Consider the following 15,506-nt stretch of genomic DNA (forward strand, 5'->3'; position numbering starts at 1 on the left):
CTGTCACTTTGCTGATGATTGAGAGGAACTGAAGTGGCGGTATGTGGCTGAAGTGAATATGTCCTTTTTGGACAGGACATATCTGGGCAAGTTTCCACACTTGGAGAAATGCCAGTGTTGTAGCTGTACTGGAACAGCTTGGTTAGGGATGCAACTAATTCTGGAGCATAATTCTTCACTACTGTAACTGATTTGTAAGGGCCCATAGCCGTTGCTTTATCTAGTGCTTTCAGCCATTTCTTGATGAGTGAAGTAAATGGTTTTGATTTGATTTTGATGTGTAGATTACTTATCTCTGCCTGAGCATGCTACTTCTCTTTAGCTTGCATGTGTTATACCTTCATCAGGTCAACACTTCATTTTAGACATATTTGGTGCCCTTGCCATTATTCTCCACGTTGATTAACTGGCTTGATAGTAATAGTGTCAAGGATATGCCAGGCCATGTTGCTAGATTGTGCTAGAATACAATTCTGCTACTGCTCATGGTCTGCAGTGCTTCATGGATGCCTGTTCTTAAGCCAATAAATCTGTCTGAATCTCTTTCCTGTAGAAGAATGCTATGTGCACAACATTGCACAGCCATGAGGTTTGGATCTGTAGGACTGAAGCTCAGAGCTCAAAGCCTCTTTGGACCATAATACTATAAGGCACTAGCAGTGGCATGTATGGCTGCCTGGGATGCCCTTATAATTGCAAGGCTCACTTAGGTTTTATCGGTCCACCCATTTAACAGCCACATTCAAAAGCCACCCTCAGACCACCACCACCTTATTCTCAAACACATAGCAGTTATACACAGAACCATTGAGCTTCAGTCCTACAGATCCAAATCTCACGGCTGTGCAATGTTGTGCAACACTTGACCACATCTCACCAATCTACCTATTGCTGATGCATCTGTCCTTGATAATGCTGGTAGGAATGACCACCATGTAGCCCTTGTGGATAAACTCAGTAGCATGTGGCCTTATGTTTTTCTCCCTATTTCAGAATCCATCAAATTTCATTGCTTGCAGTGTCCCATTAAATACTGGAGTTCAACCAGTGCTGGCTTTGCCAGCGAGGCCCACTTCCTATGAAATAATTTTTTAAAAGTTGCTGTGAAGTTGGGAAGAGTGTCCTTGCAGACACCATCACCATGAAGCAATTTCCCAATGGGAGCAGCTGATTGGTGAGTAAATTCTGGTGGGGATTTCCAAACAATATTAAATTATAAGTCATTGTTTAAGAAAGCATAGGGAATAATTTTATTTATTTCTTTTAAAAAAAAGTCTTCTACAGTTTTTAAACTTAAAAGAGTTTAATCATGGCAGGAGAACTCGAAGCATGGTTTGCTCTCTTGCTTCATGTGGCAGGCCGGGCACATTTCCAGTGCCAGGGGTCAGCATGTGTCCAATTGCAGCTCCAGGAAGCTGGAGTTTTGGAGCTGAAATGGCGGCTGGGGATGCTGCGGAGCATCCACGGGTGTGAAAGCATTATGGGTAGCATGTTTAGAGAGGTGGTCACATCACACCTGAAGGGACCTGAAGGAAGGAAGGCAATGGGTGACCAGCAGGTAGTTCAGGAGTCACCTGGAGTCTCACTCACAAATTGGTACTCTCTTTTGGAGACTGATGAGGGTGCTGGTTTCTCCAGGGAGTGAACACAGAGCCCAGCTTCTGGCACCATAAGCAACCTGTCTGAACAGGAGGAGGGGAAGGGCAATAGCAATTGGGGATTCTATTGTCAGGGGTACAGATAAGCGCTACTGTGGCTGTCAACTTAACTCCAGGATGGTGTGTCGCCTCACTGGTGCTAGATTGCAGGATGTCACTGGCTGCAGGGCATCCTGAAGGGGGAGGGTGATAGGTAGAGGTCATGGTATATGACATAGGTAGAAAGAGGGATGAGGTTTTGCATCAAGAATTCAGGGAGCTTAGGCAGTAGACTAAAAAGTAGGACCTCTCCGGTTGACATCTCTGGATTACCCATGTGCTAGTGAGCACAGAAATAGGAGAATAGTGCAGATGAATGCTTGGCTTAACAGTTGTTGCAGGAGGGAGGATTTTAGATTCCTGGAACATTGGGACCATTTCTGAGAAAGGTGGGACCTGTACAAATGGGACAGTCTACATCTGAACCAGAGTGGGATTAACATTCTTGCAGGACGTTTTGCTCGTGCTGTTGGGAACAGTTTAAACTAATTTGGCAGTGGGAGGGGACACAGACTGTTAGCAGAATAGCTACACTGCATCATACAGTAAAACAATCAAGTCTGAGGGAGTACAGCTGTATTAGGTTTCAATGGAGCAAGGCAAGGTGTTTTATGAAGTTAGCCTAGACTGTAGGTTTTGCACTTTGAATTTGGCACGGGTGAGCATAAGGTGTTTCACCCCAGGTATGACTCGAGACCTACTAGGAAGCTTTTAATCAAACAAAATTTATTCAAGAACATAGTTAAACTATAATAAGAAAAAAATATCAGCATAACTTTTACTAATTGCAAAAAAGCAACCATAATATCGTACACACCTTAACAGCTAAGTATATTGTTCCAAATCAAACATCCCATACTAGACTTGGCACAAAAAGCAGATATGCTCACGTGATGCTGGACTTCAGAGCTTTGCAACACCTGTTGTACGTTGGTCCTTTGAAATGTTGGATTGTAACTGAGACTTCCCGGTCTTGGAACTTTCAGCACACCTCTAGGGAGAGAGACAGAAACACACTGCTTTCTTCAGTAGCTTCTAACAACCACTCCTTGACAGCAGAAATTTCACTCCAGAGAAAGAGACAGAAAACACTGCTTTCAGTCTGCAGTCCAAGCAGCTTCTGACCAAAATGAAACTAAAACCCTGAACTTTACTATGAAAAAACTGTCCATACAGGCATCACCTGAAATTCAACAGGGTTATAAAACTCTGAAGGCAATGTATTAGGCCAGATTTTAAATAAACATAATTTCAATGATCCTGCTTCAGCAATAATAAGATACTGGTACAGACAGCACAGTGCCAAAACAAAAAGGCCAGGCCTGCTTGAAAAAACTGCAGAGAAGTATGATTAAAATACATTTCTTAAAGGCACAGTATCACCACAAGAGAATGAGGATGAAGGTATGGAATTCGGAGGGAGAGACTCTGAGGTTCTTGAGCAAATTGACATAGGGAAGGACAAGGTTTGGAGGTGTTGGCGGAATGAAAAGTGGACAAATCTCCAGGTCCGGATGAATTGCGTCCCAGGCTGCTGTGGGAGGCAAGGGAGGAGATTGCAGGGGCTTTAACCCAAACTTTCAATTCCTCTCTGGCCACAAGGGAGGTACAGTAAGAAGTTTAACAACACCAGGTTAAAGTCCAACAGGTTTATTTGGTAGCAAAAGCCACACAAGCTTTCGAGGCTCTAAGCCCCTTCTTCAGGTGAGTGGGAATTCTGTTCACAAACAGAATTTATAAAGACACAGACTCAATTTACATGAATAATGGTTGGAATGCGAATACTTACAACTAATCCGAGCGGTGTTCATTCATCCGTTGTCGCAGCGTCTGCATAGTTTCCCCAATGTACCATGCCTCGGGACATCCTTTCTTGCAGCGTATCAGGTAGACAACGTTGGCCGAGTTGCAAGAGTATGTACCGTGTACCTGGTCAATCACCAGGCAAGACTGTTCTCTTCCTGTTGGGGAGCACTTCAGCGGTCACGGGCATTCGGCCTCTGATATTCGGGTAAGCGTTCTCCAAGGCGGCCTTCGCGACACACGACAGCGCAGAGTCGCTGAGCAGAAACTGATAGCCAAGTTCCGCACACACAAGGACGGCCTCAACCGGGATATTGGGTTCATGTCACAATATTTGTAACTCCCACAGTTGCGTGGACCTGCAGAGTTTCACTGGCTGTCTTGTCTGGAGACAATACACATCTTTTTAGCCTGTCTTGATGCTCTCTCCACTCCCATTGTTTTGTTTCTTAAAGACTGGATTAGTTGTAAGTATTCGCATTCCAACCATTATTCATGTAAATTGAGTCTGTGTCTTTATAAATTCTGTTTGTGAACAGAATTCCCACTCACCTGAAGAAGGGGCTTAGAGCTCCGAAAGCTTGTGTGGCTTTTGCTACCAAATAAACCTGTTGGACTTTAACCTGGTGTTGTTAAACTTCTTACTGTGTTTACCCCAGTCCAACGCCGGCATCTCCACATCACAAGGGAGGTGGCAGAGGAATGGAAAACAGCTAACGTAGTTCCGCTACTTAAGAAGGTTCGTAGAGATAAGCCAGGAACTAGAGACCAGTGAGTCTCATGTCAGTGATAAGGAAACTATTGGAGACAATTCTGAAGGAGAGCATCTATCTTCACTTGGAGAGGCAAGGTTTGATCAGGGATAGTCAGCATGGCTTTGACAGCGGGAGATCATGCTAACAAATTTGATTGAATTTTTTGAGGCTGTGACCAGGTGTGTAGATGAGGATAATGCAGTTGGAGTTTATATGGATTTCAGCAAAGCCTTTGACAAAGTCCCACATGGGAGACTTGTAAAGAAGGCAGCTGCACATGGATACAGGGTAATTTGATAAAATGGATTCAAAATTGGCTCAGTTGTAGGAGACAGAAGGTGATGAAAAAAGGCTGCTTTGGTGACTGGAAATCAGTGACATACCACAGGGATCTGTGCTGGGTCCCCTATATTCGTCATTTATATAAACAACATAGATGACTATGTGGGGGGTATCAGTGGACAACAGTTCGGTCATCACTCATGTGCTAGTTAACTGCCAGTTTACTGCTCTCTGCCAATACCCTGTTGCTTATTTCTTTTGAATAAATGATTGAGCTAGGAAGGAGTTTTCTTTTAACTTGTCCACACATACCCAGTGGAAGGCTATCGCCCCATGCAGGATCCACCAGAGGCAGATCTTGTGAAAGCACACAAACTCCTAGGATATCTGAAGAATGTGATTACTACCAGTATGGACACCCAGGTATTGAGTTAAGTTTGTCCCTGATGTTTTGTTTTGTTATTGCCGCGTGTCTTGTTTATTCATGTCTAGGGGTTTCCAAAGGCGGGGGGGGGGGGGGGGGGGAGTTGTGAATGGACATTATTCTGAAATTTGTGGCCTAGTGTTCTGAAACAGATTTTTGACAACTTGCTGCAGCATATGAGTATTTGGTTGACTACCTGCTCTAAGCCTTTGGTGATGCTGCTATTAAGCAGAGCAAAAGGGCTTTTGTTCATTTCCCAATAAGTGCTGAGTTATTGGATCCATGATAGGCCTGGAGAGTAGTTTCAATTGGCCAGAGGCCTGAACTTATGATGGGAAAATGTGAATGACAGTTGATTGAAGCAGGTGGGGCTGGAATTATATCTTATTGAGCAATAAATAACCTGCTGATGTTTCTGTGCTCATGTGAAGAATGGTCACTGGGGTCACATCTTGGAATTGCTTCCAGGACTTTAGGAAAGGGGGAAGAAACAGAGCACCATACTCCCATATATCCCTGGAAGAAATGACCCCTACCTCGAGTCACAAATGCCCACTCCAGCTCAATCTTCTTCCTTGTCTAACTCGTCTGTAGCTTTGAGGGTTTCATTTCCAACACGTCCTCGACAGCCACTGGCCATCACCATTTTCCTTGCAACAACAGTCTGCTCTGCATTTTCAGTTATATACCTCTTCACAATATCCATAAACCACCTCTATTCCAGTATCATCCTGAACAGTAAGAGCAACCCAGACTTTTCTTCACCACCAATCACCTCCTTTCAGACCCATCTCCCCCCATCCCTCTTTCTCAATTTGACCCCAAATGTGAGAAGTTCACGTCTCTGTTGCCAAAATTGGCATTTTCTTGGCTGCTGCAAAACCTTTGGACCTTGATCACCCTCACTGATTTTATCAAAAATATTTTCTTCAGTGAATCTTTCTGACCCAGCTTTATGCTCCACAACTTTTAATTATATGTATTCATGCTGCCTGACATTGTCAACATCTCACCCCCAACCTTTGGTATCATTCCCATCTGATTCATAAATTACATCTTCACTCATTTAACCAAAAAAGAATTCTCAGTCTCTCTCCTTTCGCTAATTACTGTTCTATCTCCAGTCTTCCCTTTCACTCCATCTTTTTATCATTGCCATCTAACCCTGTACCCTTTTGGAGCTCCCTTCAATTTGGTTTCTGAGCATTCCACTATGTTGAGGTTGTCCAGGTCAATCAGCATTGATATCCAGAGTGACTGCAACAGTGCCTATTGTTATTCAATAATTACTTTTCTTCAGTATTTACCATGGAAACAGGACAGCTGGACATGCCATTGAATGATGAGATTAGAAATGGAATAACTTGTTTTTAAAGTAAAAGTGGTGAAATATGATATAAGATAGTGGAACTTGGAGGATGAAAGCCTGGCCTTAATGAATTATATTCCTGTATTTTGAAAGAATCTAGGGAAAAGATAGCAGAGGCATTGCTACACATGGAGTTTATTAGAGAAAGATGTAGTGATAGAAGGCTAGGGGATAGCTAATGTTTGTTTTTTTAGAAGGGAGAGAGAACATAAGTAGATAACATCTTAGAGGAATTAATAGAATTCTCTACTAAAGCACTAAAGTAGAGAATAGAAGAAAATCTAGAACCCAGAATATAATAATGAATAGTCAACATGAATTTCAAAAGGGAATATCTTGCTTGAGCAATTTTGTTGGAACTTTTTTTGAATAGGTAAGAGAGATGAAATAGAGGAGTAACCATAGTGGATGTCATTTATCTAGATTTACAAAAGGCCTTTGATAAGGATACCATAATGATGGCCTTGGGTTTGCTTTTCCCCACAAATAGAAGCTCATGGTGTTAATTACTCCATTAAAATCTTTCACAAAGGCCTTGATTAAGTCACCTTTCAGCTTTCTCTTCCTTCTAGGTAGGTAAAACCTCAAAACTCCCCACAGCCTCTGCCATTTCTGGTATCACCCCTGTATGCTTGATTTCTTCGGCAATTAGTAGATTAATAAATAAAGTGAGAGAATGTGGGATCAGGAGGCAAGTGGTAGAATGGATAGTTAGTAAGTTTCAAGACAGAAAGCAGAGGCTTGGAAGTAAAGGATTGTTATTCATTGTGGAAGAAGTTGGAAAGTGATCAAAATGCTCTGACAACTATTGTTTACAGTTTATATTGGTGATTTTAGACTTAGCAAAGCAACATTTCTAAATTTTCAGATGACACTGAATTGAGCAGAGAATAGACAATACTGAGGAGAACAACCACAAGTTAGAAGAAAATATGAACAAACTTGCAAAATGGGCATATAATTGGCTAATGATTTTCAACATAGATAAAAATGAGATTGCATATTATCTAGAAAGTAAGAATTTAAACGTGGCAGAGGAGCAAAGGGTATACAAATACACATATCACTAAAAGTAAAAAGACTGGTTAAAAAGGCCCATCAAACACTCTGGTTTGTTTGCAGAGGGATAGGAATGAAAGTAAACTTTTCCCACTAAACTTATATCGAACCTTGATTGGACTACATGTAGAATACTGCATACAATTCCCATTGCTACATTATGAAAAAAGTATAGAGGCACTGGAGAAGGTTCAGAAGGAATCAAACTGACAGGTGATACCAGAAATGGAGGGGGCTGGGTGGAATTCTTTGTTAAACCTATCTGGAAGAGACTGAACGGACTGGCTCCGCTTTCTTAAAAAGAGAAGGCAGAGAGGGAGCTTTCCAGCCCAGTTGTTGGGGATACCCGACCTGTGATTGTCATAGTATGCTCTTGTTGTCTTTTGAGCTGTGTTGCCATCCCATGATGATCTGATGAGTTGTGAGGCATCTTTGTGTCCTGTAAATTTGTGACATTGCTGTAGCAGTGTATTGCAAAACTATGTTGCAGTTAAAGATAGCAGGACAAGTAATGTTTCTATTATTTTGCATAGAAATGGCCCCATGTATTGATTAAAAAAGAAACCACGTGCTGATACACTCAAGAGATTTGTAATTTTCAGACAGTGTACAGTTAACCTGTCCATAACCCCAGTAATTTTTTGCTGTCCGTTATAACACAAATATTTCTCCGTTCTTAAACTTTAATGAACTGGGTTAATTCTAAAACTTTGCAGGCATTTGTATGTATGAAGGATGTTTCAGTGAGATGTCTTTAGGATTATTTATTTATATTCTACATCAGGGGGTGAACGATATTTAGCTTGTCATGTTATCTTTTTAAAGGAAGGGATTCTGACGGAACAGGATTCTGCATCATGGCAAGCCCAGGGGGAACCCACTGTGCTTATTACTTTAGCACATATCTTCAATCGCTTTGCACCCCTTATGGCAAGTACCTGATTACACTCTCTAACAGCAGCAGAAACATCAAGGGAAGTATGGCATTTACCTGGTCCAACTGCTTAGTCACCCTGTGTGCACGAGGAACTGAAGGCAGTAATAACATGGAAACTCTGCAATGTTGCCCAGTTGTATTTGTGCAGAAGTCACAACTCCAAAGCAGCTACATATACATGCGTGGTTAATGCAAAGTGGCATTTTACATTTTTGCCGGGTTGGACATTTCACTCTGAGTGGGCTGATAATTCACCCCATGCATGGCTAGAGCCAAGAGTGTGAATTCAATGGTAAGACCTGCTGGTGGGCACCTGTTAAATTTGTTGGCAGTAGCAGCACTTTGAATCAGAGGCTCCCAGTGAACCCCATCCCACCAAAGGAGGTGCCTGTCTACTCAGTTCCTTCAATGGTACTGGACGTCAGTCCTGTACATTACAGGGTTGCCTCCGACAGTCCACTTATCATCATTGACTGCTCTGTACTTTCAAGGGAGTACGACAAACTTCAGTGGTGTGAAATGATTGGAATTTGAATAAAAACTTCTCTAAGATTGTTTTGACTTTGGTGTTGTCACCTTGTGTGCCTGAAGTCTGTATTTGTTGGTTATCATTCCTGTCTCTCTCTCTCTCTCCCTGTAGTACATCAGTCACTGATAACCATATTGTTTCTGACAGTACTTTACAATGCCATCACTACTAACACCTTATGTTAAAGTCCTACTGGAAGAGGAAGTTTCTGATATATTGTCTCTCTAATTCATGTATTTTTGTTATAAACAGTGCAAAGTTTACCTCGTGGAAGATGTGTTGATGACCTATTTCTTGGGTATATTAGAGGGAGGTGGGGCAGTGGATGAGCACCCCCTAATTCAACACTTACTAGACCTCATGTGGCTCCTTATGGAGGTGAGTGCATTTGGTTAAGATATGAACTTTGTTGATGGGGTAGGAAGAAAACAGGAAGAGTCAACAGCTTATCCATTTTCTGGGGTGGGGGGAACGGAGGATGACAACGTTCAAGGTAGTGAGGTTTGCTGCTCCACTAGGTTAGAACTTGGTCTGTACTTGTACTGAACTATGGGATTAGAGTACTGTTTAATTTGTATATGTGTCTGCCTATGGGATTAGTATATAATTCTTGTCTGTAGCTGTACTCCTGCACTTGCTGAGTGAATTATGGTTCTCTATTTGAGATCCTCTATGGGGTTTAGAGTACTGTTTAGTTTACACTTTTACCTATCCATTGGACTGCTGTACCTGTACTTGTGCACTTCAATCAAGTTAATGTATTGTTTGGTTTGCACGTAGGTCTCGTTGCCTGAGATAATTCACTACTGTAAAGCTTAGGTAGGGACATTTCATTTTACAGTGCACATTCCCGTTTGTCACTCAGGCTCAGTTTTGGTTGATTTCTCCTCTGTTGCAGGATTATGAAGTCCAGGAGTGTTTGAAACAGCTGATGATGTCACTGCTTCGTGCATACAGATTTTCCCCCATCATTCCTGATTTGGGGCTACAGGTGAGGCCTCACCTTTCTATACGGCACCAGCATCTAATTATCCGGAGCAGGGGGCTAGATCCAGGATGCCGTGATCAGTGAATGGGCTACACATTAATTACAAAAAATTGTGAGATCCCTAAATGCACAATGAGGACTGCTATCCTTCCCTTCCCTAAGGCATGTTCAAACCAGACTCGCAAACATCATGTTTCAGTTGTAATGTTTAAAGTTAAACTAAAATTGCTTAATTTAACATTAAACTGGTTTCTGGACAATTCTTGGCACAAACAGTGTATTTGCAGTAATTGTAAATTTTACCATTCTTAATGCCAAAAACAACCAAGGTGCTACTCCTACTCCAAATTAATGTAAAATAACCCTTGACATATTGTTGCCAGTACCTTGTGATTGCTCAGAACCTCTGCTTAGTTCAGTGTCTCAGCTGAGCATAAATAGGTAAGTAAAACCCACAATTTTTGAAGATCTTGGCTACAGAAGCATGCACCACAGAGGCCCGTCTCACAGAGCCGACATACCTGTTTACTGTGTGTACAATTGTCAGTCCTACTGATAACTCCCAAAAGACCTACTGGGCTCGGGTCACTGTCTGTGTGGAGTTTGCACATTCTCCTCGTGTCTGCGTGGGTTTCCTCCGGGTGCTCCGGTTTCCTCCCACAGTCCAAAGATGTGCGGGTTAGGTTGATTGGCCAGGTTAAAAAATTGCCCCTTAGAGTCCTGGGATATGTAGGTTAGAGGGATTAGCGGGTAAAATATGTGGGGGTAGGGTCTGGGTGGGATTGTGGTCGGTGCAGACTCGATGGGCCGAATGGCCTCCTTCTGCACTGTAGGGTTTCTATGATTTTCTATGATTTTCTGTGTGCCAGTCATATGGAATACTTGTCCCAATTGCTTGGTAGGAACTGTAACATTTGAGAATTAATGCATTGCCCAGCAAGCTGTTGAGGACACCACTTCATAGATTGACATCAAGAACTCACTAATCAACACATATTAGAATAGCAAACCCTCTTTTTTGACAGGTGTATAGCAATACTGTTCACATACAAGAGTGTAATAGGTAATTGTGTCGGCTTCAAAGGGAGTAACCAATTTTAACCCTTTGTGCACCATGTGTATCAGTAAAAGATCTAAATTTTATTTTATTTTAGTCACAGTTTTTAGCTGTTGTGTTATTTACACAAGATATTGTGTGCACTTAATATAAACAAGTCGTAAGCTGCTTAGAGTAACTCTATAGGAAATAGCAGAGGTTCTGGCAGCAATCTTTCAAATGTTTTGGATAGGGAATTTGTACCATACAATTGGAGAGTTGCCTGTGTAACACTTCTGTTGAAGAAGTATAAACTATGTAACTGTGGACCAATCAGCCTAACGTTGTTCATGAATAATCTTCTGGAGACCTTAAATGTAGAATATAATTCACTTAGAAAAACATGAATTGATTAAGGGTAGCTAGTGTAAAAACAACAAGTTTTCCCCAACAAATTTAATGGAGTTCCTTGAGAAAGTAGTTCTTGCTAAACAACCTGCAATAAGCATTGTGTATATGTTCAATGTGATGCTGTAAAGCAGTCTTGTCAATGGAATTAAGTGAAATTAAGACACACTAAAGGAAATGTGGCAGCATAGATATTAAAGTAGCTAAAGACAGATACAAATCAGTAGTTAATGCCATTTTGGGTCAGCGGGATATTAAAAATCAGTATTCCCTAATGTTTGGACCATTGCTATTAAAATATGTAATTAATACCAAATATCGAAATATACAATAACCACAAAAAATATAGAGTGTGGTTAATAGGAAAGGAACAGTAAACAACTTAGAACAAAACTGTTTAACAGATTAGATGGATATTTATTGGATGAAATTTGGTGTGGAGGAAGAATACATACACAAATGATAAATTCATTTAGGATTAGAAGAGAAGACATAATTAGATGTTTCTTTACAGAAAGGATAAAAAGTGAGAATACAAGTTGTCACCATAGTTTAAAAATAAGCTACAGGATCCTTGGTTTATAAATAAGGGCCTAGAGTACAAAATCAGAAAATTAATGCTAACCCTTTGCAAATCATTGGCTTGGTTGCAACTAAAATATTGTATTTAGTTTTGGGTTTTAGGAAGGATGTTGAAACCATGGCATGAGAACAGGGAGATTTACCAAGTTGATATGTGGCATTAAGGCCATAAGACTATAATGTAAGAAATATGAGTAGGCCATTCGGCTCTTCAAGCCCGCTCCACTATTTAAGATCATGGCTGATCTGATTATAGCCTTAACTCCACTTCCTTTTATGTCTCCCCCATAACCCTCCCTCCATTTTAAATAATATTCAGCGTTTCTATTCCTGCCAAGGTGAACAATCTCCCACTTTCTCACATTATACTCCATCTGCCAATTTTTCTCCATTCACTTAAATTAGCTATATCCCATTAAGGCTTTTTGTATCTTCCTCACAATTTGCTTCCCATCTATCTTTGCATACTTGCTATATTGCAGCTGGCCCCTTCATTCAAGTTATTAATATAAATCAGAATTAGATTAGGCCCCAGCACTGAACCCCGTGGCATTCTTCTAGTTACAGTTTATCAACCTGAACATTATTTATCATTTATCTGTTTCTATTCGCTAGCCAGTTCTCTATCCATGCTACATTACCCCCAACACAATAGGCTCTTATGCACTACATTCTTGAATGCCTTTTGGAAATCCAAATGCATTCCATCTCCTCGTTCCCCTTCATACATCCTGCTTCTTATGTCCCCAGAGAACTCAAATAAATTTGTCAGACACAATTTCACCTTCACAAAACCATGTTGACTTTGCCTGATTGTATTATGATACATTATTTTAAATGCCCTGCTACTACATCCTTAATACTGGATTGACATGTTAGGCTAACTGATCTGTAGTTTCCTGTTTCTTGTCCCCTTCGTTGAACAGAGGTGTTATATTTGCGGTTTTTCAATCCTCTGGGATCTTTCCAGAATTTAAGAAATTTTGGAAGATTACAATCAATGTATCCATTATTGTTGCAGCCATTTCTTTTAAAAGCCAATGATGCAGGCCATCAGGTCCAGGGGACTTGTCCCAATAGTTTTTCCAGTACGTTTGCTCTAGTTGTGTTGTTTTAAGCTCCTTCCTTTTCCCCTCTGCTTTTCTACTATTCTTGTGTTGTTTTCTGCATCTTCTACTGTGAAGGCAAATGTCTTGTTCCACGTCTCTGTCTTTCCTCATTTTCCCCACTATAAATTCCCCAGTTTCGCTCTCTAACAGCCAATATTCACTTTAGCTGCTCTTGTCCTTTTTATATACTTATAGAAGATTTTACTTTCTTTCATATTTATTGCTAGTTTGCTCTCGTATTCTAATTTCTCGTTTTAGTCATCTTATGCTATAATATTTCCTAATCTCTGGTCTAACACTAATCTTCACAGCATTGTTCACCTTTTTCACTCAATTTGATACCATCCTTAACTTCCTTGGCTTCAGCTAGGAGGAGAAACTGGGGCTCATTTTCAATAGATCAGGTATGATTAAAAGGAGATCTAATTGAGCTATTCAAAATTATGAAGGATTTTGTATGGTGCAAAGGAAAAAAATCTTTGTGTGGATCAATGAATCAGCAATGAAAGGCTGAGGTTAGAACTATTGATGATGTATGGCCATTAGGTGGTGAATATGTTACCTGAAATAGTGCAAATTAGAGGCTTCTTGACTTTTAGAAGAGAAATTCATTAATATAAACAAAAAAAAGATGATGGATAAAAGTCAGAGAAATGGAACTAAGTGGATAACTCTGAGAACTGGCACCGAGAAGTTGGGTCACAATTTCATTTTATGAATCAAATTTCAGTGTGCTAACAGTTGATTTTTGTGTCTCTTTGCAGATCCACTATTTGCGCCTTAGCATAGCTATTCTGAAGCATGAAAAAACCAGGAAATATCTGCTCAACAATGTATTATATCCTTTTAAATTCGCCTGCACTCGTCTGTTTTATTCTGCTCAACTGTTTGCACAGCAAAAATACGAAATAAAGACCCCTTGTTTCAGATGTTCTATCCACTGTTTTCTTGTTGAGCAGGCAGATCAATATCCAATCCAAAGGTTTTGCTCGTGCCATTGTGTTAAATAGCTGCTGGAACATAATAACAGTATTCTGTCATTGTCTCAAAATTTCCATCTGTGTTTTTGGGACGTGCTCGGCTCTTCCCCAATGAGGTGATCATGATGGTTTTTAGATCTGAGTCAATTAAATCTGGGTAGGTTGAGTGGATTGCTGTACCACCCTATCTGTCTAATACAGATAGGAAATATACAGTAAATGGCAGAACCCTTAGGAGTATTGATAGGCAAAGGGATCTGGGTGTACAGGTACACAGGTCACTGAAAGTGACAATGCAGGTGGAGAAGGTAGTCAAGAAGGCATACGGCATGCTTGCCTTCATCAGCCGGGGTATTGAGTTTAAAAATTGGCAAGTCATGTTGACGCTTTATAGAACCTTAGTGAGGCCACACTTGGAATATATTGTTCAATTCTGGTCGCTACACTACCAGAAGGATGTGGAGGCTTTGGAGAGGGTACAGAAAAGACTTACCAGGATGTTGCCTGGTATGGAGGGCATTAGCTATGAGGAGAGGTTGGAGAAACTTGGTTTGTTCTCACTGGAGCGACGGTGGTTGAGGGGAGACCTGATAGAAGTCTACAAGATTATGAGAGGCATAGACAGAGTGGATAATCAGAAGCTTTTTCCCAGGGTGGAAGAGTCAATTACTAGGGGGCATAGGTTTAAGGTGCGAGGGGCAAGTGTTAAAAGAGATGTACAAGGCAGATTTTTTTACAGAGTGGTGGGTGCCTGGAACTCCTTGCTGGGGGAGGTAGTGGAAGCGGATATGGTAGTGACTTTTAAGGGGCGTCTTGACAAGTACATGAATAGAGGGATATGGTCCCCGGAAGCGTAGGGATTTTAGTTAAGTCAGGTAGCATTGTCGGTGCAGGCTTGGAGGGCCGAAGGGCCTGTTCCTGTGCTGTAATTTTCTTTGTTCTTTGTTCACCCTGTGACCCCATAACAGTAATTGAGAAAGCTGGGCATGCCATGGAAGGTAAGTGAAAAGTTATTCACTACCATTCCATAAAATCTTCAACATTAATGCCAATGAACCACCGCAAACTGCTGATCACTAAATACACGGAAGTTTTGAGGAAGAAGCCACATTCAAAAGGATATTAGAAATATTGCTTCTATCAATGAGTGAACATTGAATGAAAGTCAGTGATAGAATGGAGGATTATTGTTAGTGACATTATGTATCAGTTTCAGCTACTTAGTCAGGATTTTACCCCAAAAGAATGGAGCACAGTGTGATTGTATCTTTAAAACTCTCAGTACAGCATGCGACTGACAAAAACACAATATACCTTGTTAATGGTTTCTTTAATTTTGCCAAAGTACAGAAAGAGTAAAGCCAGCTTCAGTGACTAGGAAGAAATATTGTGGCATGTTTTTTGAATAGCTGTAATTGATCACCTGTCTGATCCATATATCCATGTGACATTGGGGGTTAAGCGTTTTCAAATATAACCTCTAATGGGATTGGTTATAATACACTTGTTTGACAAATCTTTGCGTTTGTATCTGATTTGTATTTGTTT

The 15,506-nt window shown here is 40.8% G+C and overlaps 1 protein-coding gene across 4 annotated transcripts in view; it reads left to right on the forward strand.

The window, feature by feature from the left end:
* Nucleotides 1-15,506, forward strand: part of rnf123 (ring finger protein 123) — a 406,183-nt gene that overhangs the window by 47,854 nt on the left and 342,823 nt on the right. For 2 of the 4 annotated variants that reach the window (XM_078209329.1, XM_078209331.1), the window contains exons 11-15: nt 4,846-4,960; nt 8,215-8,319; nt 9,108-9,233; nt 9,754-9,846; nt 13,743-13,816. In XM_078209329.1, coding sequence (XP_078065455.1) covers nt 4,846-4,960; nt 8,215-8,319; nt 9,108-9,233; nt 9,754-9,846; nt 13,743-13,816 — 513 coding nt within the window. The remainder of the gene's footprint in view (nt 1-4,845; nt 4,961-8,214; nt 8,320-9,107; nt 9,234-9,753; nt 9,847-13,742; nt 13,817-15,506) is intronic. The other 2 variants (XM_078209330.1, XM_078209332.1) reach the window with 1 other exon arrangement.

Source organism: Mustelus asterias, chromosome 3 (genome assembly GCF_964213995.1).
Source record: "Mustelus asterias chromosome 3, sMusAst1.hap1.1, whole genome shotgun sequence".
In the NCBI taxonomy this organism is placed as follows: domain Eukaryota; kingdom Metazoa; phylum Chordata; class Chondrichthyes; order Carcharhiniformes; family Triakidae; genus Mustelus; species Mustelus asterias.